The 24,359-nt window shown below is 45.2% G+C and overlaps 1 protein-coding gene across 3 annotated transcripts; it reads left to right on the top strand.

The window, feature by feature from the left end:
• The first annotated feature begins 827 nt into the window (after window positions 1-827).
• On the top strand, window positions 828-24,075 carry mffb (mitochondrial fission factor b). Of its 3 annotated transcripts, none has more exons than XM_079243032.1 (8): window positions 828-946; window positions 2,021-2,239; window positions 4,007-4,185; window positions 14,438-14,529; window positions 14,624-14,794; window positions 17,198-17,273; window positions 20,028-20,093; window positions 22,151-24,075. In XM_079243032.1, the coding sequence occupies exons 2-8, from the start codon at window positions 2,026-2,028 to the stop codon at window positions 22,253-22,255; spliced, it is 903 nt and encodes a 300-aa protein (XP_079099158.1). In that variant the 5' UTR covers window positions 828-946; window positions 2,021-2,025; the 3' UTR covers window positions 22,256-24,075. The 3 variants fall into 3 exon arrangements, with proteins under 3 accessions (XP_079099158.1, XP_079099159.1, XP_079099160.1); XM_079243033.1 differs by having other exon boundaries at window positions 22,138-24,075; XM_079243034.1 differs by having other exon boundaries at window positions 20,028-22,264.
• Window positions 24,076-24,359: the final 284 nt, after the last annotated feature.

Here is a 24,359-nt window from a genome sequence, read left to right as displayed (position 1 = left end):
CTGTTTGTCTCTCAAGTTCTGGTTCTTTCCTGGGAGCTTGAGGGTCATACGCAGTATCTTGGCTGTTCCTGGGACTGAAATTTTCTGAACAGAGATGTCTGATGTTTCACCAGGTATCTGTTGGAGCCACTTCTCCAGTGTGGGGGACATGGCCCCCAATGCTCCGATCACAATGGGTACTACTGTTGCTTTCACTCTCCAGGCCTTCTACAATTCTTCCTTGAGGCCTTGGTACTTCTCCAGCTTCTCATGCTCCTTTTTCCTGATAATATATCCTGGTAATATATAAAAAAAAATATAAGGAACGCTAAAGTAACACATTGTAGATCTGAATGAATGAAATATTTTTATTAAATACCTTGTTCTTTCCATAGTTCAATGTGCTGACAACAAAATCACACAAAAAAATTATCAATAAAAATCAAGTGTATCAACCCATGGCGGTCTGGATTTGGAGTTATACTCAAAATGAAAGTGGATATTTTTAGGCAGTTTGGGCATGTTTAGTAGCACCAACACATGGTAATCGCACAATAATAATCTATTATGGCAATAGAAAAGGAGAATTTAGCCTCAAACTAAATAGATAGATAGATAGATAGATAGATAGATAGATAGATAGATAGATAATGACCAGTTAATCAGGCCACTATATCAGGAAACAGCTAATTTAAGCGTACTAAATGCATGCGCTCGTTTTCCTTCCAAAGTGCCACCTGCTGCTCTGCGACGTGCGGGTGTTAGTACAGTTTCAGTTATAAGCTCCGCCCCTGCAGTCCCACCAGGAGACCATAACAAGCCCCTCCTACTGTACACGCGTTTGGAGCGGGTTACGTCTTTCGGTTTCTCTAGCTGGCCGTCTCCGGTTGTTGCTGTTTATATCACAGCCCGAGCAGCGTTTTTGACACATGACATTTTAAACCCCCTGGTGCTGAAAAGCTGAAAGGTAAGTCGTCCGGGCGGTTTAAAGCTCTGGTCTGGCATCCGGGTACCGCTAACAGTCAGGCGGTTTGCAGCGCAATGTTCAGCTAAAGAACTGGGCTTGAATAAAAACCACCACCAGTGCATGTTAAACAAAGACTGTTGTTTAGTAATTAGCTATATTCCAGCGTACACAAAGCTGAACATGGCGTCTTACAGGGATTTCATTCAGTGACATTGAGTCAGGGTGTCAGCAGCAGCTACACGCGTGTCAGAGTTACGTAATTTCATGTAACAACATGAAAAGGCCGTTTCTCATTCACTGTTACTTATCCTCCTTCTACCTGCATGTTAAGCCACTGGGACATTTAAAACATGGCATCATATACATTTAGCATTGTATCGTGATTTTATATGAACATAAACTGCAAAATAAGCTATTTTCTAAATGAAAAAAAAAAAAAAAATTTTCCTGTGAGAGTCCAACAAAACACCACAAGTGCATCTTCTCATAATGAGAATAAGTAAGTAAGGATTGGTTGGATTAATAATACACTAAGGAGTATTTAACCTAAGATCTTTGTTATTTGTCATCCCCCCCAGTGAAACCAGTACATTGAACGTGGATAAATGACTGTTATGTAGGCACAGCGGTCAGCTTGGATGTAGCTGAAGCCTAATTACAATCTCATCTTCTCCTTTTTCCTCTATGTAAACACATCTTAGCCTGATAAGGTTGGGCAGAAGAATATTCTACAGTCCAGGCTGTTAGATTTTAACCTTTATGCTGGCTCTAAGCTTAACTCCAAGCTAAGAAGTAGTCTGATTACTTCACTTACCCCAGGGGTGCCCTGCTCGTGTCCTCGATGGCTACAAACCTGCAGGTTTTCTTGCAGGACTGCGGCCCATTAAAGACCGACTTTGGGCACCCCTGACTTACTCTAATCTGAAGGTTTGATGTCTCAAGTCACAGAAGTAATCATGCTTCAATTAATATAGACGTAAAATAGTAAAAAAAAAAAAAATTGGTACATTAAACTTCTGAGACTCTACATGTTCATGGGACGTGTGTGTATTTGTACATTTAATGTGATTGCAGGCTGGATGAGTGGGCCAACTTTCCCCCCCTCTGCAGAGGTGGCTGAGATGAACCGCATCCATTATGAGCTGGAGTACACAGAGGGCATCAGTCAGCGCATGCGAATACCTGAGACCCTCAAAGTGGGCCCGGAGAACCAGACAGGCCCCGCTCCGCTCCAGCAACCCCTGCCGCCTCACACGACTCTGATGCAGGTTCCTGAAAGGATTGTTGTTGCAGGTGCGATGCTTCCTTTACATCACCAGAATATTTGACAAATAAACTGAAAGAAAATGCTCCTATAAAGTATTTAAAGTGTAGGAGGTTTATTGAATGTCTTCTGTCTACCCACGAGTACTTTTTGAGGTATTTGCAAGAGTGCAGTTTTATCACTACTGTTATTAAGTTAAGCTTTACTGTAAGAAATGTAAAATTGTGAAGGTTTATCGTGCATAGCGTGCAAGAAAATTCATCATTTCTTTAAGAAGAGATTGTCCTTGGACGCTTTTTATACATTTTATGAGCTCAGAACACATCAATAAAAGATACTCCTTCCTCGCTGAAGCTACCCCATGTAGTGCCAGGAGACGTATTCTTCTTCAGTACTGGAGTGGACACTGTACCTATCACTCCGTATTGGATCATAATCATGAATCTCATTCGATTAGAAGTAATCACCTTTTGGCTGAAGGACAAATCATTTAAGGTTTTTATTATATAAAACACTTTCTGCATTATATTGATGAAATATGTTGGCTCTATAGTCCATTCATTCATGCAGTAATAAAAAACAAACAAACAAGTAAAACTGTATTTTACCTCTACAGACATGTGTCATGATACTTTGTTCATTAGCGATATTTTAAATGTATTTGATTTATTTTTATTTATTTCATATAATAATTATAAAAATATCATAATCATATGATGTAATATTTTGAAAAATATACGTGTATAATTTTCTTTTTCTTTATATCATAAAGGCAAACTTGCTTAATTACAATATATACATTTTATGTACAGCCATATATTTATTTATTCTGCAGTGAGTAATTATGTATTGGATAATTCACTAACATCCACTGAGGTGGTTAATTTACAAATACATCTTCCTCATTCATTAATATGCAAGAAAAAAGCTTGTAAATATGTGTTCAGTCGTGATTACTATGCATGAAAGGTCTCTGGTGCAGCATGGACCAAAGTAACGAGCATGTTAAAGGTACTGTGTATAACTATCACTGAGCACTACTGTGGTAAAGATGGACATGATAGTTACTTTAAACCTACGGCTGTGAATGGACGGTGGCCTTCAGTGGCCAAAATTCTAGACATAAGCGTGTTTTTTTACTTGTGATCTTCTCTTACCTTCTCCATCTGTTGCGTTCTCTGGCTTTACTTTTCCCTGACGTTGCCTTCGCATCGAGCAAACTAAGTCTTACTGCAGTGCAGTTACTCTGCTTTAACATACTTTTAAAATTCTCACACAGAGTTGTTTGTCCATTCAGAGACACCGTAGTTAAAGCTGCCATGTAGGTGGGTGGAAACGGCTCGTTCTAGGAGAATAAAAGCAAAAGTTATTTTGGTAAACTGATTAGAAACCAATTAAAAACTCACTTTTTAATGATTACTACATTTTTCTTTCATTTGTAACACAACTATCTTTAATAATAAGTGAATCATAAATTTTTTTGCCATTTTTTTATGTTTTAAGTTTTACTCATTCATTTATGTTTTGTTATGTTGGTGTGGATGCTGAACAAAAATGCAGAAATATATTATATTCTGTGATTATTTTCTGTTCTGAAAAGGGAGTAATGCCGCGGTCAGCACCGTGTCTGTAGTGATGTTTGATGATTGGATCTGAAAAAAACACCAAAACAAAAAAAACAAACAAAACAAGAACCTGAACTGCTCAGACCTGTAAGCCGTGGAAGGCTGAAACTTGCCACCGTACCCGTGTCGGCATGTTGTATAAACCCTGACCAAATGTCCCGTTATCTGCAGGCGATGAAGAGGACGCAAGATTCACTCGTCCAAGAGACTTGGATCTAATTCAGTCTGTCCCACCTGTGGACCTGCTGAGCATGAAGGCCCCTCCACGAGTCCTCACCCTGACGGAACAACCTCTGGACTCTCTCGAAACAGACCAAACTGCCAACTCGCAGGCTAATCCCAGCCAGGCGGTGAGTAAGAATAAACATTTTATTAAGTCTTTTCTTAAACTTCCCTTTAATTAACAACTTTCATTTATTCACCCAATTTGACATTGAAGTAAGTCAATGTAACTGCTGGGTATTGTGCTGAAATATCTAAAAAAAAATCTACATTTTTTTTCTCTTATTCTATTTTTTTATTGTATTTATTTCCAGAGGAGACAACGTTCAGGTCCAGTTAGTTTGGCTAAAAATTCTGCCTTCATCTCCTGCTAGTATGTAGAACCATCTGCAGACACGTAGAAAGTATCAGGAAATCAAGTAAAAGTACAAGTACTCTATGAATGAAGTTACTTGAATAGAAGCTGAAGTGTTCTTGAAATGCCTCACTTAAGTAGAAGTACTAAAGTTTTCAACATTTTTTTTACTTAAGTATTACAAGTAGTTTATTTAAAAAAAACTTTCACTAAAGTACTGAGAGAAAAAGTACTTCATTGTTTTGTGTTGTTATTTAAGACAACATTAAACTTTGCATATCATATTGTTTATGATTTCAAACTTTTATTCTGACATTCAGAAGCCCTTTATCTGGAGCAGTAGTACATGAACAGGAACATACATGAATAAAACACATATCCAGTGTGTTCATTCCCCTCCACAGCTTTTTCCCTTCTTAAACCAGTAAGTATACTTTAGATGTTTTTATGTAAAGACGTCTCCTTTCATCCATAACTTACGGCAACTGAAGGCAAGTTGGCCATTTATAAGCTAGTTCTTCTGTGAAAACTAAATTAGTATAGTTGATTCCCCTGGAGCAGATGTGTCCCTTTGGATCCGGGATCCCTCTTCCGAAGACTCACACACTTTTATACAGCTATGTCGCTCACTTATAAAGCACAAGAGACGTATTATGTTGCTGCTAGTTTGCTCCTTCCTTGATATGACATACCAAACATTCAGGCATTTCCTGCCACTCCTGCCCTCTTTTATTATCCGGACAAAAACAACGTGTCACGGATGAAGCTGAGAGGACGTAATAGCAGATGAAGGTTGCCAGATCAAAAGATTTATTGACAATATAAATGAGTAGTTCTGGTGTCCGGACAGTTTGGCAGGCAGGTAGGGAACTTCTGGACAGAGTTTAAACAAGGTTAGTTTCGCACAAAAAACAGGGAAGAATCAACTAGATTATTTCAGGAGCAAGCACTTTACCACACAAACAACAATCCGGCAGAGGTGTGTGATCCAGTCAGAGCTTAAATGCTGTGCAGGTAACGAGGAAATCTTCCCCAGCTGTGACAGTAAGCTGCTGGAACCGACACTCCCCCTGCAAAGACGGTATGCACACAACGTGCACACAACGTGCCCACAACAAGCACACAACGTGCCCACAACATGCCCACAACATGCCCACAACATGCACACAACATGCCCACAACATGCACACAACATGCCCACAACAAGCACACAACGTGCACACAACGTGCCCACAACATGCCCACAACGTGCCCACAACATGCCCACAACATGCCCACAACATGCCCACAACATGCCCACAACAAGCACACAACATGCCCACAACATGCACACAACATGCCCACAACAAGCACACAACATGCCCACAACATGCACACAACGTGCCCACAACATGCCCACAACAAGCACACAACATGCCCACAACAAGCACACAACATGCCCACAACATGCCCACAACATGCACAAAACATGCCCACAACAAGCACACAACATGCCCACAACAAGCACACAACATGCCCACAACAAGCACACAACGTGCCCACAACATGCCCACAACATGCCCACAACGTGCCCACAACATGCCCACAACATGCCCACAACAAGCACACAACATGCCCACAACGTGCACACAACAAGCACACAACATGCCCACAACGTGCCCACAACATGCCCACAACGTGCCCACAACATGCCCACAACATGCCCACAACATGCCCACAACAAGCACACAACGTGCCCACAACATGCCCACAACATGCCCACAACATGCACACAACATGCCCACAACAAGCACACAACGTGCCCACAACGTGCCCACAACATGCCCACAACGTGCCCACAACATGCACACAACATGCCCACAACATGCCCACAACGTGCCCACAACGTGCCCACAACGTGCCCACAACAAGCACACAACGTGCCCACAACGTGCCCACAACGTGCCCACAACAAGCACACAACGTGCCCACAACGTGCACACAACGTGCACACAACATGCCCACAACAAGCACACAACGTGCCCACAACGTGCCCACAACGTGCCCACAACAAGCACACAACATGCCCACAACATGCCCACAACATGCCCACAACATGCACACAACATGCCCACAACATGCACACAACATGCCCACAACAAGCACACAACGTGCACACAACGTGCCCACAACATGCCCACAACGTGCCCACAACGTGCCCACAACATGCCCACAACATGCCCACAACGTGCCCACAACAAGCACACAACATGCCCACAACATGCCCACAACATGCACACAACATGCCCACAACAAGCACACAACATGCCCACAACATGCACAAAACATGCCCACAACAAGCACACAACATGCCCACAACATGCCCACAACATGCACAAAACATGCCCACAACAAGCACACAACAAGCACACAACATGCCCACAACATGCCCACAACAAGCACACAACATGCCCACAACATGCCCACAACATGCACAAAACATGCCCACAACAAGCACACAACATGCCCACAACGTGCACACAACGTGCACACAACATGCCCACAACAAGCACACAACATGCCCACAACGTGCACACAACGTGCACACAACGTGCACACATGCCCACAACATGCCCACAACGTGCACACAACGTGCACACAACATGCCCACAACATGCACACAACGTGCACACTCCATGCCCACAACATGCCCACAACATGCCCACAACAAGCACACAACATGCACACAACATGCCCACAACATGCACAAAACATGCCCACAACATGCCCACAACAAGCACACAACATGCCCACAACATGCACACATGCCCACAACAAGCACAAAACATGCCCACAACAAGCACACAACGTGCACACAACATGCCCACAACAAGCACACAACATGCCCACAACAAGCACACAACATGCCCACAACATGCCCACAACAAGCACAAAACATGCCCACAACAAGCACACAACGTGCACACAACATGCCCACAACATGCACACAACATGCCCACAACATGCCCACAACAAGCACAAAACATGCCCACAACAAGCACAAAACATGCCCACAACGTGCCCACAACGTGCCCACAACAAGCACACAACATGCCCACAACATGCCCACAACATGCACACAACATGCCCACAACATGCCCACAACAAGCACACAACGTGCACACAACATGCCCACAACATGCCCACAACATGCACACAACATGCCCACAACATGCCCACAACATGCACACAACATGCCCACAACAAGCACACAACATGCCCACAACATGCCCACAACAAGCACAAAACATGCCCACAACAAGCACACAACGTGCACACAACATGCCCACAACAAGCACACAACATGCCCACAACAAGCACACAACGTGCACACAACATGCCCACAACGTGCCCACAACAAGCACAAAACATGCCCACAACAAGCACACAACGTGCACACAACATGCCCACAACATGCCCACAACGTGCCCACAACATGCCCACAACATGCACACAACATGCCCACAACATGCACACAACATGCCCAAAACAAGCACACAACATGCACAAAACATGCCCACAACATGCACACAACATGCACACAACATGCCCACAACATGCACACAACATGCCCACAACATGCACACAACATGCCCACAACAAGCACACAACATGCCCACAACATGCACACAACATGCCCAAAACAAGCACACAACATGCACAAAACATGCCCACAACATGCACACAACGTGCACACAACATGCACACAACATGCACACAACATGCCCACAACATGCACACAACATGCACACAACATGCCCACAACATGCACACAACATGCCCACAACATGCACACAACATGCCCACAACAAGCACACAACATGCCCACAACATGCACACAACATGCCCACAACATGCACACAACATGCCCAAAACAAGCACACAACATGCACAAAACATGCCCACAACATGCACACAACGTGCACACAACATGCACACAACATGCACACAACATGCCCACAACGTGCCCACAACATGCCCACAACGTGCACACAACATGCCCACAACATGCCCACAAACGTGCACACAACATGCCCACAACATGCCCACAAACGTGCACACAACATGCCCAAAACATGCACACATGCCCACAACATGCACACGTGCACACAACATGCCCACAACATGCCCACAACGTGCCCACAACATGCCCACAACATGCACACATGCCCACAACATGCCCACAACGTGCACACAACATGCCCACAACATGCCCACAACATGCCCACAACAAGCACACAACATGCCCACAACATGCCCACAACATGCACACAACAAGCACACAACGTGCCCACAACATGCCCACAACATGCACACAACATGCCCACAACATGCACACAACATGCCCAAAACAAGCACACAACATGCACAAAACATGCCCACAACATGCACACAACATGCCCACAACATGCACACAACATGCCCACAACATGCCCACAACATGCCCACAACGTGCCCACAACATGCACACAACGTGCCCACAACATGCCCACAACATGCCCACAACGTGCCCACAACAAGCACACAACGTGCCCACAACATGCACACAACGTGCCCACAACATGCCCACAACATGCCCACAACGTGCCCACAACGTGCACACAACATGAACACAACGTGCACACAACGTGCACAAAACATGCCCACAACATGCACACAACGTGCACACAACATGCACACAACATGCACACAACATGCCCACAACGTGCCCACAACATGCCCACAACGTGCACACAACATGCCCACAACATGCCCACAAACGTGCACACAACATGCCCACAACATGCCCACAAACGTGCACACAACATGCCCAAAACATGCACACATGCCCACAACATGCACACGTGCACACAACATGCCCACAACATGCCCACAACGTGCCCACAACATGCCCACAACATGCACACATGCCCACAACATGCCCACAACGTGCACACAACGTGCCCACAACATGCCCACAACGTGCACACAACATGCCCACAACATGCCCACAACATGCCCACAACGTGCACACAACATGCCCACAACATGCCCACAACGTGCCCACAACGTGCCCACAACATGCCCACAACATGCCCACAACATGCACACAACAAGCACACAACATGCCCACAACATGCACACAACATGCCCAAAACAAGCACACAACATGCACAAAACATGCCCACAACATGCACACAACATGCCCACAACATGCACACAACATGCCCAAAACAAGCACACAACATGCACAAAACATGCCCACAACATGCACACAACATGCCCACAACAAGCACACAACATGCACAAAACATGCCCACAACATGCCCACAACATGCCCACAACATGCCCACAACAAGCACACAACGTGCCCACAACATGCCCACAACATGCCCACAACATGCCCACAACATGCCCACAACATGCACACAACATGCCCACAACATGCACACAACATGCACACAACATGCCCACAACGTGCACACAACATGCCCACAACATGCCCACAACATGCACACAACGTGCCCACAACAAGCACACAACGTGCCCACAACATGCCCACAACGTGCCCACAACATGCACACAACATGCCCACAACATGCCCACAACGTGCACACAACATGCACACAACATGCCCACAACGTGCACACAACGTGCACACAACGTGCCCACAACGTGCCCACAACATGCACACAACGTGCCCACAACATGCCCACAACATGCCCACAACGTGCCCACAACGTGCCCACAACGTGCACACAACATGAACACAACGTGCACACAACATGAACACAACATGCCCACAACGTGCACACAACATGCCCACAACATGCCCACAACGTGCCCACAACATGCCCACAACGTGCCCACAACATGCCCACAACATGCCCACAACATGCACACAACATGCCCACAACATGCCCACAACATGCCCACAACATGCACACAACGTGCCCACAACATGCACACAACATGCCCACAACATGCCCACAACATGCCCACAACATGCACACAACATGCACACAACATGCCCACAACATGCCCACAACATGCACACAACGTGCCCACAACAAGCACACAACGTGCCCACAACATGCCCACAACGTGCCCACAACATGCACACAACATGCCCACAACATGCCCACAACATGCCCACAACGTGCACACAACATGCCCACAACGTGCACACAACATGCACACAACATGCCCACAACATGCACACAACGTGCCCACAACATGCCCACAACAAGCACACAACATGCCCACAACATGCCCACAACATGCCCACAACATGCACACAACATGCCCACAACGTGCACACAACATGCACACAACGTGCCCACAACGTGCCCACAACATGCCCACAACGTGCCCACAACATGCACACAACATGCCCACAACATGCCCACAACATGCCCACAACATGCCCACAACGTGCCCACAACGTGCCCACAACATGCCCACAACGTGCCCACAACGTGCCCACAACATGCCCACAACATGCCCACAACGTGCACACAACATGCACACAACATGCCCACAACGTGCACACAACGTGCACACAACGTGCCCACAACATGCCCACAACATGCCCACAACATGCCCACAACATGCCCACAACGTGCCCACAACATGCCCACAACGTGCCCACAACGTGCCCACAACATGCACACAACATGCCCACAACATGCACACAACGTGCCCACAACATGCCCACAACATGCCCACAACATGCCCACAACATGCCCACAACATGCCCACAACATGCACACAACATGCCCACAACGTGCACACAACATGCACACAACGTGCCCACAACGTGCCCACAACATGCCCACAACGTGCCCACAACATGCACACAACATGCACACAACATGCCCACAACATGCACACAACATGCACACAACGTGCCCACAACGTGCCCACAACGTGCCCACAACATGCCCACAACATGCCCACAACGTGCACACAACATGCACACAACATGCCCACAACGTGCACACAACATGCACACAACATGCCCACAACGTGCACACAACGTGCACACAACGTGCCCACAACATGCCCACAACATGCCCACAACATGCCCACAACGTGCCCACAACGTGCACACAACATGCACACAACATGCCCACAACATGCCCACAACGTGCACACAACATGCCCACAACGTGCACACAACATGCCCACAACGTGCACACAACGTGCACACAACATGCCCACAACATGCCCACAACATGCACACAACGTGCCCACAACATGCCCACAACATGCACACAACGTGCACACAACATGCACACAACGTGCACACAACGTGCCCACAACATGCACACAACATGCCCACAACATGCACACAACATGCCCACAACGTGCACACAACGTGCACACAACGTGCACACAACGTGCCCACAACATGCCCACAACATGCCCACAACGTGCCCACAACGTGCACACAACATGCACACAACGTGCACACAACATGAACACAACATGCCCACAACGTGCACACAACATGCCCACAACATGCCCACAACATGCCCACAACGTGCACACAACATGCCCACAACATGCCCACAACGTGCACACAACATGCCCACAACGTGCACACAACGTGCACACAACATGCCCACAACGTGCACACAACGTGCACACAACGTGCCCACAACATGCCCACAACGTGCACACAACGTGCACACATGCCCACAACGTGCACACAACGTGCCCACAACATGCACACAACGTGCACACAACATGCCCACAACATGCACAGAAAATGCCCACAACGTGCCCACAACGTGCACAAATCCACTGCGGCCAGAAGCCAAAAACATGACACAACACACTTTAGGGAGTGCACATTGTCCCAATCCTACTACATGCTCCTGTGTCTGGTGCTGCAGGATGGTGGTCCACTCCACATCAGACTGTACAAACTCCTGGAGCAGCGTATTCTGGTTTGTCGTGTCCACAGTCACAACCCACACTTCATCACCACAGCTGGGAGTCACAATGTTACAATGTTCTGTTAGGGATGCAGCGATCCACCTTTTGGTAGTTCTGATCCGATACTGATATCTGAAACGTGAATATCTGCCAATACCAGACCTGTTTATGTGAACATTATTGTGACTATGTTTATTACTGCTGTTATAACTGTGTAAGATGTCATCAGGTTGTAATAAATGACCCATCCTTTCTGAAGTTACCTCACCAATACAAATATAATAACATTACAGATCTAACAGTTTCAACAAGTTTGTTTTTTTGTTTTTTTTGGCACATTTTACCTAAATACAACTATAAATGTGTGGTTTTTAAACAAAGATCTGGCTTTTAGTGGAACAAAAAATGTCACATTTTAACATCAAGGCATTTATTTCTTTAAAACATGTCAGAAGCATGTCGTCACACACATCTGCGCTGGCTTGACTAGTGTGGTATCGGTATACTTTTTTAAATACCAAGTACGTGTACACACACTTGGTATTGGGCTGGTGCATCCCTATCTTCAGTTATTAAGCTTTTTACAGAAGCCACTCATTCATTTGTTTAATATTTACTTTTTTATTGAAGCTTTTAAAACACAAAAAGGTACATTGTATCTGACAAACAAAAAATCGACAATAACAAGATGATAACTCGGTAAGTAATGTCATCAATCTTTGATCTTTCATAAGTATATTGAACACAAAGTAGCTTTAAAGGTAAAATAAAACTAATCACAGATAGAAACATTAGTAACAGTGTGGCTTTGAATAAAGGTGTATATCCATCTTCTTAGTTTCCATAGAGGTAAATAAACCAATAGAAGATCAGGTAAGCACATCACATCAGCCACCTTCAGATATCAGATCCCACTGTCTGTAGGTTCCTCATACCAATCTGATACCAACTCCCTTCTTAGCTTTTTCACATATTAAACCCTCCTCCCCAAATGGCTCCAGTCAGAGTGAGAAAGTCAGTTTCTCCATATTACAGATGCTAATCATTGTTTCCACCCAGTCCTCTCCTTTCGGCACCACTCCACTTCGCCATCTCCTGGTCATTGTCTTTTTGCTTGCAACCAGCATGATCCTCAGCATTTTATAATCCTCTGACCTTTCTAAGTTTAGAGTCTGTAGTTCCTAAATAAACTGTTTCAAAGTTGAGAGGGATGTTTACTTTTAACACAGTACGAAAGCCCCTTTTTATCTGTGGGGATGTGATGGTGGTCTGCTCTATCTTCTCCACAGAGTCTCCAACATGTTGTATCTACATATTTTCTTTGTGCAGTTGGTGGTTTTCCAATTTAATATGTTTATTTCTTCCCATTTTTCTCCAGAAGAAGCCACTCATTTTAAATGAAATTGACTTATTTTTAACACTTTATTGGGGAAATAACCATATTTAACACAAAAAGCCTCTGGATGCTTGTTATTAAAATCTTAGATCCACACTGAGTTCTCCACACCAGTCACAGATCAAGCTGCGTCCCAGTTACTCCACTGACATCGGTATTCAGCATAAAAAGCTGAGTCTACCGACCACTCGCTGCTGTATAACGTTAAAGTTTTAGGGAAAAAAAACAAGTTTTGTCCTATGAAAACACGATAATGTCATGATAAGACGCTTTTCTATGGTTGAACACCTGCTAACTGGTAATGGCTCCATTTAGCAGCCTTATCTATGATTATTTATGAATTTTGCTGTTGATATTTATTGATTGTATTCATTTAATGAGCAGCAGATTTTAGTGTCCATGTGCTTCTTAATGTTTCATGTCATCTAAATTTGAGTCAAACAGCAGGTCCTAAATCATCCCAGAATAATGAGCCTAAATTCTGATGGCTTATTTTGTCCCACATAAAGCTGAAGTAAATGTTGGACATATTTCACGCTTTAAACCAGGAAGGACTGCTCAGTGTTCAGTGTCATGTTTCCAAACAGCAGCAGTCTGCTGTGTTTTCTTTTATTTTAACTTGAAAGTTGGACGATATTTTAAATGAAAATCTTTGCATCCGCAACAGGCCAACATTCACGCTCGATCTCGGAGGGAACGCAGCGCGAGTGAGAACATATCGGCACGTCAGAGCAGTCAGATCAGCAGGGGGGATGTAAGGTAAACACCCATTTCCTTTATCAACTTTGATTTTACTCTTTTCTGTTTTTTAATCCTTTTTTTCCATCCTTGTCTCCGTCCATCGTTTCACCAGTGTGACCCCGTCCCCCTCCGCACCACCAGTTCGTTTGTGTCCCCCCCTCTGTTCCCCTGAAGATGCAAACATCAACCTGTTCACAGCTGCAGGGTTCCTGACCTACGTTCAGTCCACAACGCGCCGCGCGTACCAGCAGATCCTTGATGTCCTGGACGACGGCCACCGCAGGTGACTTCTGTTCTTTAACCTGATCAAACACTTTTCTATGTTGCATCTTCATGAAACACGTCAGATCTACAAGTACGGATTAATATACCTCTGCAAACACTGATCAGTTCTACAAGTACACGTGTCCCACATCTCAACCGGTTTTTGCTGATCCCGGACCACAGTCAGCTCAACCAGCATCGCTATCAGAACCATCTGATCGGTTCTATCAACACGTTGAGCTCCAACTCCGTGCAGCGCTATAACTTTGTTCCAAACAATCACAGTCATCCTGATTGACTGCTGCACTGTGCCGACGCCTTAGCAGAGTCCAACCCTCACTGGAGACTACTCCACCATGCTGCTGGCAATGCGGACCATGTCCTGGCACTGCTCATACAGGGACCGGACAGCTCACATCAGGGGGCCCGTTACCCCTGCAGAAGTCCCTGGGGGACACCGTTCATTGCCTTCCCCAAGGTCACAAAGCACAGACTGGTTAGGTGGAAGTTCAGGGACACTGTTCCACAACTTCTACAAAAACCACGCTGTTCATCCTCAATCTGAGGTTCCACACCTCCTCTCAGGACCCCTGAATAGACCTTTCCACCAGGGAGGTTGAGGAGTGCCAATTCCTTGTAGTTCGAGCACATTCTTCAGGTCCAGCGACTTGTAGAGGGAGAACATCACCTAATCTGCCTTGTTGGAAGCACCGTCCCTGGTGTGTAAGGAAAAAACCCTGAAATTCAGCCTCATACAGGTGTAAACGTTTTAACAGGAAAAGATTTATAGAAAACTGGAGGTTGTGAGTGAGAGCCTGGAGCCGCCTGGTGGCGTGGAGCAGAATTGCAGTCCGAGGTAACATTACTCTGGAATCTGTGAACACTCCAACAAGCAGGGAACAAGTCCAGGATCCATTAAAGGAGACAGGCAGTGGTCTTACGCAGAGATCAAACTGCTTATCCAAAGAGAATCCGTCGTCGTCCAGGTAAACACAGGGCTAGAAGGTGGGCAAGGCAAGGCAGGGATAATCCAGGTAGCTGACTTGGTCGATGACTAGAGAACAGGAACATAGAGAGACGCTGGATATCAACCAGACAGGTGGTGTTGACCATCTGGCAGGTTTAGGAGAGGCAGCAGTCAGGGAGGTTCAGGTGGAGCAAAATGAACTTGTTTAATAGGCCTGACAGAGTATGAAGCGTGACACGATGTCCATGTGATGCTGCAGAGGCATGCCAACCCCCCACAGCATCCACTGCCTTTAGGACCTCGTCTGAGGAAGTCACCCGACTGGAAGAGCTTTGAAATGAGTTCATTGTGAATTGCTGCTATACAAGTTAAACTAAGGTTTCGGTACAACACATTTAGCTCCGGTAGACTCACGCAGGACCAGTGTTTAGTTTCCAGAACAGAAGGTACTTTCTCCACTGACCTCGTCTCTTGTGCTCTGATTGGCTGTAGCCGCTCGCTGTCAGCTCACTTGAGTTGCCCCACATATTTGCCCCCCATTTGTCTGAGACGACCAATATTTGCCAAAGCACGGCTTAGATAGCAGCTGGAGAACAGGTCTGATTACTGAGAATAAAACACCGGAAACTGATCAACATATTTTATCAATCCAGTACAAAACAAAAACTTTCCAGTCACACAAGTCATTTCTTTTTACTGAAGTGAAACTGGTTTTCTCTCAGTCATATTTTTGTTGCTGTCTAAGAGATTCGTCTAGATTTTATTGGGAGAAATTTAATCCCACTGATAGAGGATCGCTGCAGGATGCCTCTCCAAAGGAACAGTCTCTTTCAGTAACATCTGGAAAGACTACTGTAGGCCCACTCATGAAAGGAATGTCTTCAGGCAGTCTGTTGAGTACGATGGATGTAAATTTCTAAGTTGTGCTATTTTCATGGCGCAGGCTGCTTTAGTCATAATTATACCATGGTCTGTGATAATTAATAACAACTGGCTGCATTATTTTCATATATACTCACACGTAGTTCGGCAAGTTAAATCACTGTAATATCCCTCCATTACGGTGGTCACCATAGCAACACGTTAATCAAACGATTCAGATCAGCTGGTTTTTAACAGGCGAATGAGAGAAAGGCACTTTAGCTTGACAACGGTTGTTTGGCATAAAACATACATGGAGGCCGACATGAAATAGTTCCGATACTTCAGCATATTTAGCCAGTGTTGAATAAAAGAAATATAAATTAGTTATAATAAATTTGGAGTGTGGGACCATCGTCTTAGCGGATCAAACAACTCAGATCTGTGCATTAGCCGGTTATAATGCACTCCGTGGAGGAACTCCGCTGATCATTGTGGTGTTCTAGACTCCGCGTTGTGCATTATAACCGTCTAATACACGCCTCCTCAATGTTTAATCCTTACATATAACTTAATATTTATTTATCTCCACAGGACACACCTGGACTTGGCCCTGGATTTGAACCCGGATGAGTCTGGATTAGTTGATGCTTCATCACTGAGGCGTCAGGTAATATGTCTGAGGTTTAATAAAAACTGTTTTAGTATACACTCATGAGCCCCTTTATCAGGTCCACCTGGCTAGTACCAGGTTGTTCCACCTTTTTCCTTCAAAAGCATTTTAATTCTTGGTGTCACAGATCCAACAAGCTGTTAGAGACATTCCTCAGAGATTTTCTCCATGTTGACATGAAGCATCACGGAGTTATTGCAAATCATGATGAGAATCTCCCATTCCACCTCATCATGATGAGAATCTCCCGTTCCACCACATCACCATGAGAATCTCCCGTTCCACCACATCATGATGAGAATCTCCCGTTCCACCTCATCACCATGAGAATCTCCCGTTCCACCACATCATGATGAGAATCTCCCGTTCCACCTCATCACCATGAGAATCTCCCGTTCCACCTCATCATGATGAGAATCTCCCGTTCCACCACATCATGATGAGAATCTCCCGTTCCACCTCATCAAGATGAGAATCTCCCGTTCCACCTCATCAAGATGAGAATCTCCCGTTCCACCTCATCACCATGAGAATCTCCCGTTCCACCTCATCATGATGAGAATCTCCCGTTCCACCTCATCAAGATGAGAATCTCCCGTTCCACCTCATCATGATGAGAATCTCCCGTTCCACCTCATCAAGATGAGAATCTCCCGTTCCACCTCATCAAGATGAGAATCTCCCGTTCCACCTCATGATGAGAATCTCCCGTTCCACCTCATCACCATGAGAATCTCCCGTTCCACCACATCCTGATCAGAATCTCCCGTTCCACCTCATCATGATGAGAATCTCCCGTTCCACCTCATCATGATGAGAATCTCCCGTTGCACCTCATCATGATGAGAATCTCCCGTTGCACCTCATCATGATGAGAATCTCCCGTTCCACCTCATCATGATGAGAATCTCCCGTTCCACCTCATCATGATGAGAATCTCCCGTTCCACCTCATCATGATGAGAATCTCCCGTTCCACCTCATCAAGATGAGAATCTCCCGTTCCACCTCATCAAGATGAGAATCTCCCGTTCCACCTCATCATGATGAGAATCTCCCGTTCCACCTCATCACCATGAGAATCTCCCGTTCCACCACATCCTGATCAGAATCTCCCGTTCCACCTCATCATGATGAGAATCTCCCGTTCCACCTCATCACCATGAGAATCTCTCGTTCCATCTCATCATGATGAGAATCTCCCGTTCCACCACATCAAGATGAGAATCTCCCGTTCCACCTCATCATGATGAGAATCTCCCGTTCCACCTCATCACGATGAGAATCTCCCGTTCCACCTCATCACCATGAGAATCTCTCGTTCCACCTCATCACCATGAGAATCTCCCGTTCCACCTCATCATGAGAATCTCCCGTTCCACCTCATCATGATGAGAATCTCCCGTTCCACCTCATCATGATGAGAATCTCCCGTTCCACCTCATCATGATGAGAATCTCCCGTTCCACCTCATCATGATGAGAATCTCCCGTTCCACCTCATCAAGATGAGAATCTCCCGTTCCACCTCATCATGATGAGAATCTCCCGTTCCACCTCATCATGATGAGAATCTCCCGTTCCACCTCATCATGATGAGAATCTCCCGTTCCACCTCATCATGATGAGAATCTCCCGTTCCACCACATCATGATGAGAATCTCTCGTTCCACCTCATCATGATGAGAATCTCTCGTTCCACCTCATCATGATGAGAATCTCCCGTTCCACCTCATCATGATGAGAATCTCTCGTTCCACCTCATCATGATGAGAATCTCCCGTTCCACCACATCATGATGAGAATCTCCCGTTCCACCACATCATGATGAGAATCTCTCGTTCCACCTCATCATGATGAGAATCTCCTGTTGCACCTCATCATGATGAGAATCTCCCGTTCCACCTCATCACCATGAGAATCTCTCGTTCCATCTCATCATGATGAGAATCTCTCGTTCCATCTCATCATGATGAGAATCTCCCGTTACACCACATCAAGATGAGAATCTCCCGTTCCACCTCATCATGATGAGAATCTCCCGTTCCACCTCATCACCATGAGAATCTCTCGTTCCATCTCATCATGATGAGAATCTCCCGTTCCACCACATCATGATGAGAATCTCCCGTTCCACCTCATCACAAAGCTGCTCTGCTGGATGTAGATCTGGGGAGTGTGGAACCTGTTGGAGGACAGTGAACTCATCGTCATGGTGGATAAAGCAGCTGGAGATGATTTGAGTACGGTGGCCCACAGGTGTAAACATGTTTCATATATAAAAGCACACTGCATGCCCGAAAACAACTTCAAGAGGAAAACGTTGCATATTCACTCACACAGCGGAAGTGCTCTGACATTCTGAAAGTTTGTACGATGCTCACATCAACAATCTAAACCAACTGATCTTTTTACAATATTGACTGACTAAATGCATTGAGCCCTGTGATTGGCTGATTGGCTAATAGACCTAATAAGGTGCCTGATGAGTGTTGTGGGGCTGCTGATTGGTGAGAAAACACTGAACATTTAGTTGTAAAGGAGATTTTTATATATTCTCCTGTAAACAAACCAAACAATCAGGAATGGTCTAAAAAAGTGAGAGCTGCAGTTGTTCACCGCTGTGCTTGTGGTTTATATGAAATAACTACAAACAGTCCTTTGTGTCGTTTATTTGGTATTATCAGCGCTGAAGCCCTGCAGGAGTGTTCGTTTTCAGCTCTTACAGTCTTTATTTCTCTGTGTCCATCTAGATCGTGAAGCTCAACCGGCGTCTGCAGCTGCTGGAGGAAGAAAACAAAGAACGCTCCAAGCGGGAGGTGATCCTGTACTCTGCCACAGTAGCTTTCTGGCTTATTAACACCTGGATCTGGTTACGCCGCTAAACCGGGAAAAGCAGTCCCCCAAAACACTGGAAGCCAAAGCAACTCCTTGTTAAAGCTTCAGTCAGTGAATTACAGCACATCTTTATTTACAGCTAACAAAGGAGCATCCCAGTGACTCACCACTCTCGCACCACCAGATTACAGGCTCGGTAATAATAAAACTGAAACTGAAGCAGAATGTCTTGTTTAGTAAATATTGTTAATGCTAAAAAGTTCCTCAGTGGCTTGTCTGCAAGCCGTCGTTACCACAGAAAATTAACCCTTAAAAGCCTCAGAAAAATCCAGAAGCTTTCAGCTGGATGCTTCCAAACTACCACCTTAGATTTGACGTGTTGCCTAGCTGCAAGATGAAATCTATGATTATCTCTGAGAGAGTGTTGAAATCAGAGTCACAAGCCGGATTTGTGCACGGTGGCACAGTGGTTAGCACTGTGGCCTCACAGCTAGAAGGTCACTGGTTCGATCCTTGGCTGGAGAGGGGTTTGGTCAGTGGCCTTTCTGTGTGGAGTTTGCATGTTCTCCCCGTGTATGCGTGGGTTCTCTCCGGCTTCCTCCCACCATCCAAAGACTTGCATGTTAGGCTAATTAGTTACTCTAAATTGCCCCTAGGAATGAGTGTCAGCATGAGTGGTTGTTCGTCTCTCTGTGTGGCCCTGCAATGGACTGGCGAGCTGTCCAGGGTGTACCCTGCCTGTCTCCCAAAGCCAGCTGGGATAGGCTCCAGCTTCCCCGCAACCCTGAATTGGATTAAGCGGTTTAGAAAATGGATGGATGGATGGACAAGCCGGATTTGAAACCATCTACAAACCAGTTTATGAAAAACATTTAAAGTCTGTGGGAAAAAACCAAGAAGTAACCCAGAATGCACAGGATCAGTCTACCCGGCACCTCCATCTTTTAGCAAAACCACCAAAAACCATGCAAATTAATGAGCACAAAAGGCCTCATTCACCCATATCTTCTGAAGAATTTGATCAAATTCCTGCTTAATTTCTAAGAAATTTCTCCAGAAAACCTCCGTCAGATTCATTTGCATGTTCTCGGGCTGTGGAGTTAATGTTGTCACCTGAAGCTGTAGGATGGAGTCGCGTGCGTCTCTTAGGGTGATGGACACCTCATCCAGAGAGGCAAATGGCTGCCCTCCCTGAGCCGGGTTCTGCCGGAGGTTTTCTTCCCGTTAAAAGGGAGTTTTTTCTTCCCACTGTCGCCTCATGCAGCTCAGGATGGAGGATTGGATCCAAGTCAAGATTCAATGCAATCACTTGGTTTCTATTCGCTCGGCTGTTTATGAATTAGCTTGAAATGATGCGTCTGTAAAACCTTGAGACGACATTGTTGTGAAGTGGCGCTGTGCAAATAAAGCTGAATTGAATAGAATAGAATTGGAATTTTATGGAAAGATCCAGGTTATAGCAATAGATCAGGCGAGGCTGCTTTAATGTGAATGTGCATGCATTCTCCTGCATCATGGTGTCAGAGGACCAACAATAGAACTAACCCCTACTGTACTGCAGCTTCCCTGTAGAGGACGCAGCATAGGACACGTGCAGTACAGAAGCTGTTTGCAGATACAAGAAGCAGCATTCCTAACACGTGACATGCTAAAATGACGTGGAAAAACTCAGCTAAAAGACTTGGAATCCGAAACGAACACAGTTCAAACCCCAAGCAGTTGTATGAGAGCAGCTCTGTGCTTCTGATCATTCCTCCACACAGACGAGGCGCCATGTCAACACAGAGAAGCTGCTGGTTATAAAGATGTCCGTCTCGTCACTGTGGGACAGAAACTCTGTCAGCTAGCAGCCACAGTCAGAAATTATGTTGTAGTTTTGTGGTAAAAAGTTTGATTCCAGCTCTAAAAACTCTGCTAACGTGTCTCCTCTGGCTCTGTTTCTGTTTGTCATGAATCATGAAGGTCCTGCTAGTTGCCATGGAGATGAAGGAGGTTTTATAGTGAAGTATTCTTAAACTATCTCAGGCTTCATTTCTAGATCCTTCTAAGCGCTTCATGTGGGGTCTGTCCCTGGATTCTCCGGACCCTGACCATTGATAGAGGTGTCCATCATCATCATCCTCATCGGCTGACGACTTCCTGAGATGTTTAAAGCTGCTCAGCTTCACTGAGCTTCTGCTTTTGCACAGTTCCTCATCAGACCTTCATTTGTTCATTTTCTTAACCGCTTGTTCCAGTTAGGCTCGCAGGGAACTGGAGTCGATCCCAGCAATCACTGGGTGAGAGGCAGGTACACCTGGACAGGTCGCCAGTCCATCGCAGCTCGTCAGACATGACTTTAGTCTTACATGAACTGGGCTGCTGTTCTCTGGTTTCCAGAGCTTTTCCGCTGTGCAGGTGAATTTACTCTGACATGGTAACACCTACCTTACACGTCTGTGGTAATCTCACATGTCTCAGCTTTCTGTAGAGACTGCGATCGGACATTCAGACCCTTTGTTCTTGGTTCGTCATGTCAGACCAGAGGCAGAAAGAAATGGAGGTAAAAAGAGGTTAAATCTCTTCCTCATGCCGACTCGTCCTTCAGCTGTTTCTGAAAACTTGATGTATTTTGCAACCAGTTGATTTATTCCAAACACGACTCATGGCTAATGGACAGTCCCACTGTGTGTCCCAGTTCCCACGGAAACGTCCCATTGGCCAAAAAGCAAATAAAAGACAACTTGCGCGTTTGGTATGTCAGGGTTAGAACGTTGTCTGTGGCGTCACATGATCGCAGACATTCAGGAGAACAGCTTCTGGATGAAATGAAATTAAAAATGTTTAGGTAGCGTAAACGTCCAGATAAGTCCCCATCACTCTGCACAGGAATCTGAACAGTCATGGATGTTTGCTGCCCTCCATAGGTGAATTTAAGATATTCTGAGAGCAGGACTGCGATGAAGAGATGCCTTGTTTGGTGTACGAAAAAGGGCGGAACCACTAAAACATGTCTGTAATTGAGGCCCAATAAGTTCATTTTGTGTCATTGACTGCGTGTGTGTGTGTGTGTGTTTGAGGGTTCGATTGTTTTGTAGATGAGTTGTAATTTAGCCTCATCCTCTCATTTGAGTTTCATCTTGCAGTTGACTAAAAAAAGGCTGCTTTAAGCTGGATGATACCACACTGCCCTGCCTTTCGCCCCGAGACTGCTGGGATAGGCTTCCAGGTTCCCCGCGACCCTTCATTGGACTAAGCGGTTCGGATGATGAATGAATGAATGAATGAATGAATGATACCACACTGGATTTGTCTTTATTAGTGATGTTTGTGAGTAAAGCTTATCCTTCAAGCGCTTTTCCCAGATAAAATCACAAAGTGCTGCACAGAAAAAACGTGTAAAAAGAAGCGTTTTAATCGGGGCGAACAAGGATTTACTTGAGTGACAAATGTTTTGGGAATGCAGCTTGGAGCTGGGACTATTGTTACTGGATTAAACCTCAACTTTGAAACGGAAGGTTTCTTATTTTGGTGATGAACTCTCATTCGTAAAGTGTCCAAATCTTAACGAGTAAACTCTTTCCCTGAATGTCCTCTCAGCTCTTCATCACTCAGAACATTTGTGTAAAGAACTTGAATAGTATATTGCTCTGATGTAACTTAAATGTTATACTCTCAGTTTTATTTTTATACACCTGTTTGCCATTTAAACGTTTAGAGATTCTCTTTTTTTTGACGAGGTGAGGGGGAAAAAAAACAATGTAATGTGAAGTTTTCTTGTTTATTCTGGTTATTTCTGACATAATGAATAAATAATTTATTTCCTGACAGTTTATTTATCACATTGTTGCATTGATCAACATCCTGCAAAGCAGCCCTGCATGCATCATTTAAACAGGAATATATTAAATTATTATTTCTTTTGTAACATATGTGCATAATTGTTGTCTGTACATATTTTTCAGTAATAAATGATGGATGTGAATCTTTCCCAGTCCCATGTTTGTGTGTGGTACTGACCCCCGCTGATGCATGGCTTAAAGCACCAGGAAGACCGCTTCAAACTGGACTGCTTTCTGGAGATCAATGGTTTTATTTAAGCTCCTTTGTGTAATCAAACAGAAAAAATACTCCATGAACCTCTTCAGAAAGCGACCAATCGTTGTAACTCACCTGAACTCACTTTGAGCCGGTTCTGCCGGAGATTTCCTTCCAGTTAAAATGGAGTTTTTTTCCTTCCCACTGTCGCCGTGTGCTTGCTCAGGATG

This window comes from Telmatherina bonti, assembly GCF_933228915.1.
Source record: "Telmatherina bonti genome assembly, chromosome: 7".
NCBI lineage: Eukaryota > Metazoa > Chordata > Actinopteri > Atheriniformes > Telmatherinidae > Telmatherina > Telmatherina bonti.
The sequence above is the reverse complement of the archived record's forward strand: the minus strand, read 5'-3'. Positions and strand labels throughout refer to the sequence as shown.

Coding starts and splice junctions, on each gene's coding strand:
- mffb (XM_079243032.1), top strand. CDS start 2,026: ATGAGTGGGCCAACTTTCCCCCCCTCTGCAGAGGTGGCTGAGATGAAC. Junction 14,795..17,197: donor CTGGACGACGGCCACCGCAG/GTGACTTCTGTT, acceptor TTATCTCCACAG/GACACACCTGGACTTGGCCC. Junction 20,094..22,150: donor AAGAACGCTCCAAGCGGGAG/GTGATCCTGTAC, acceptor CTTCATTTCTAG/ATCCTTCTAAGCGCTTCATG.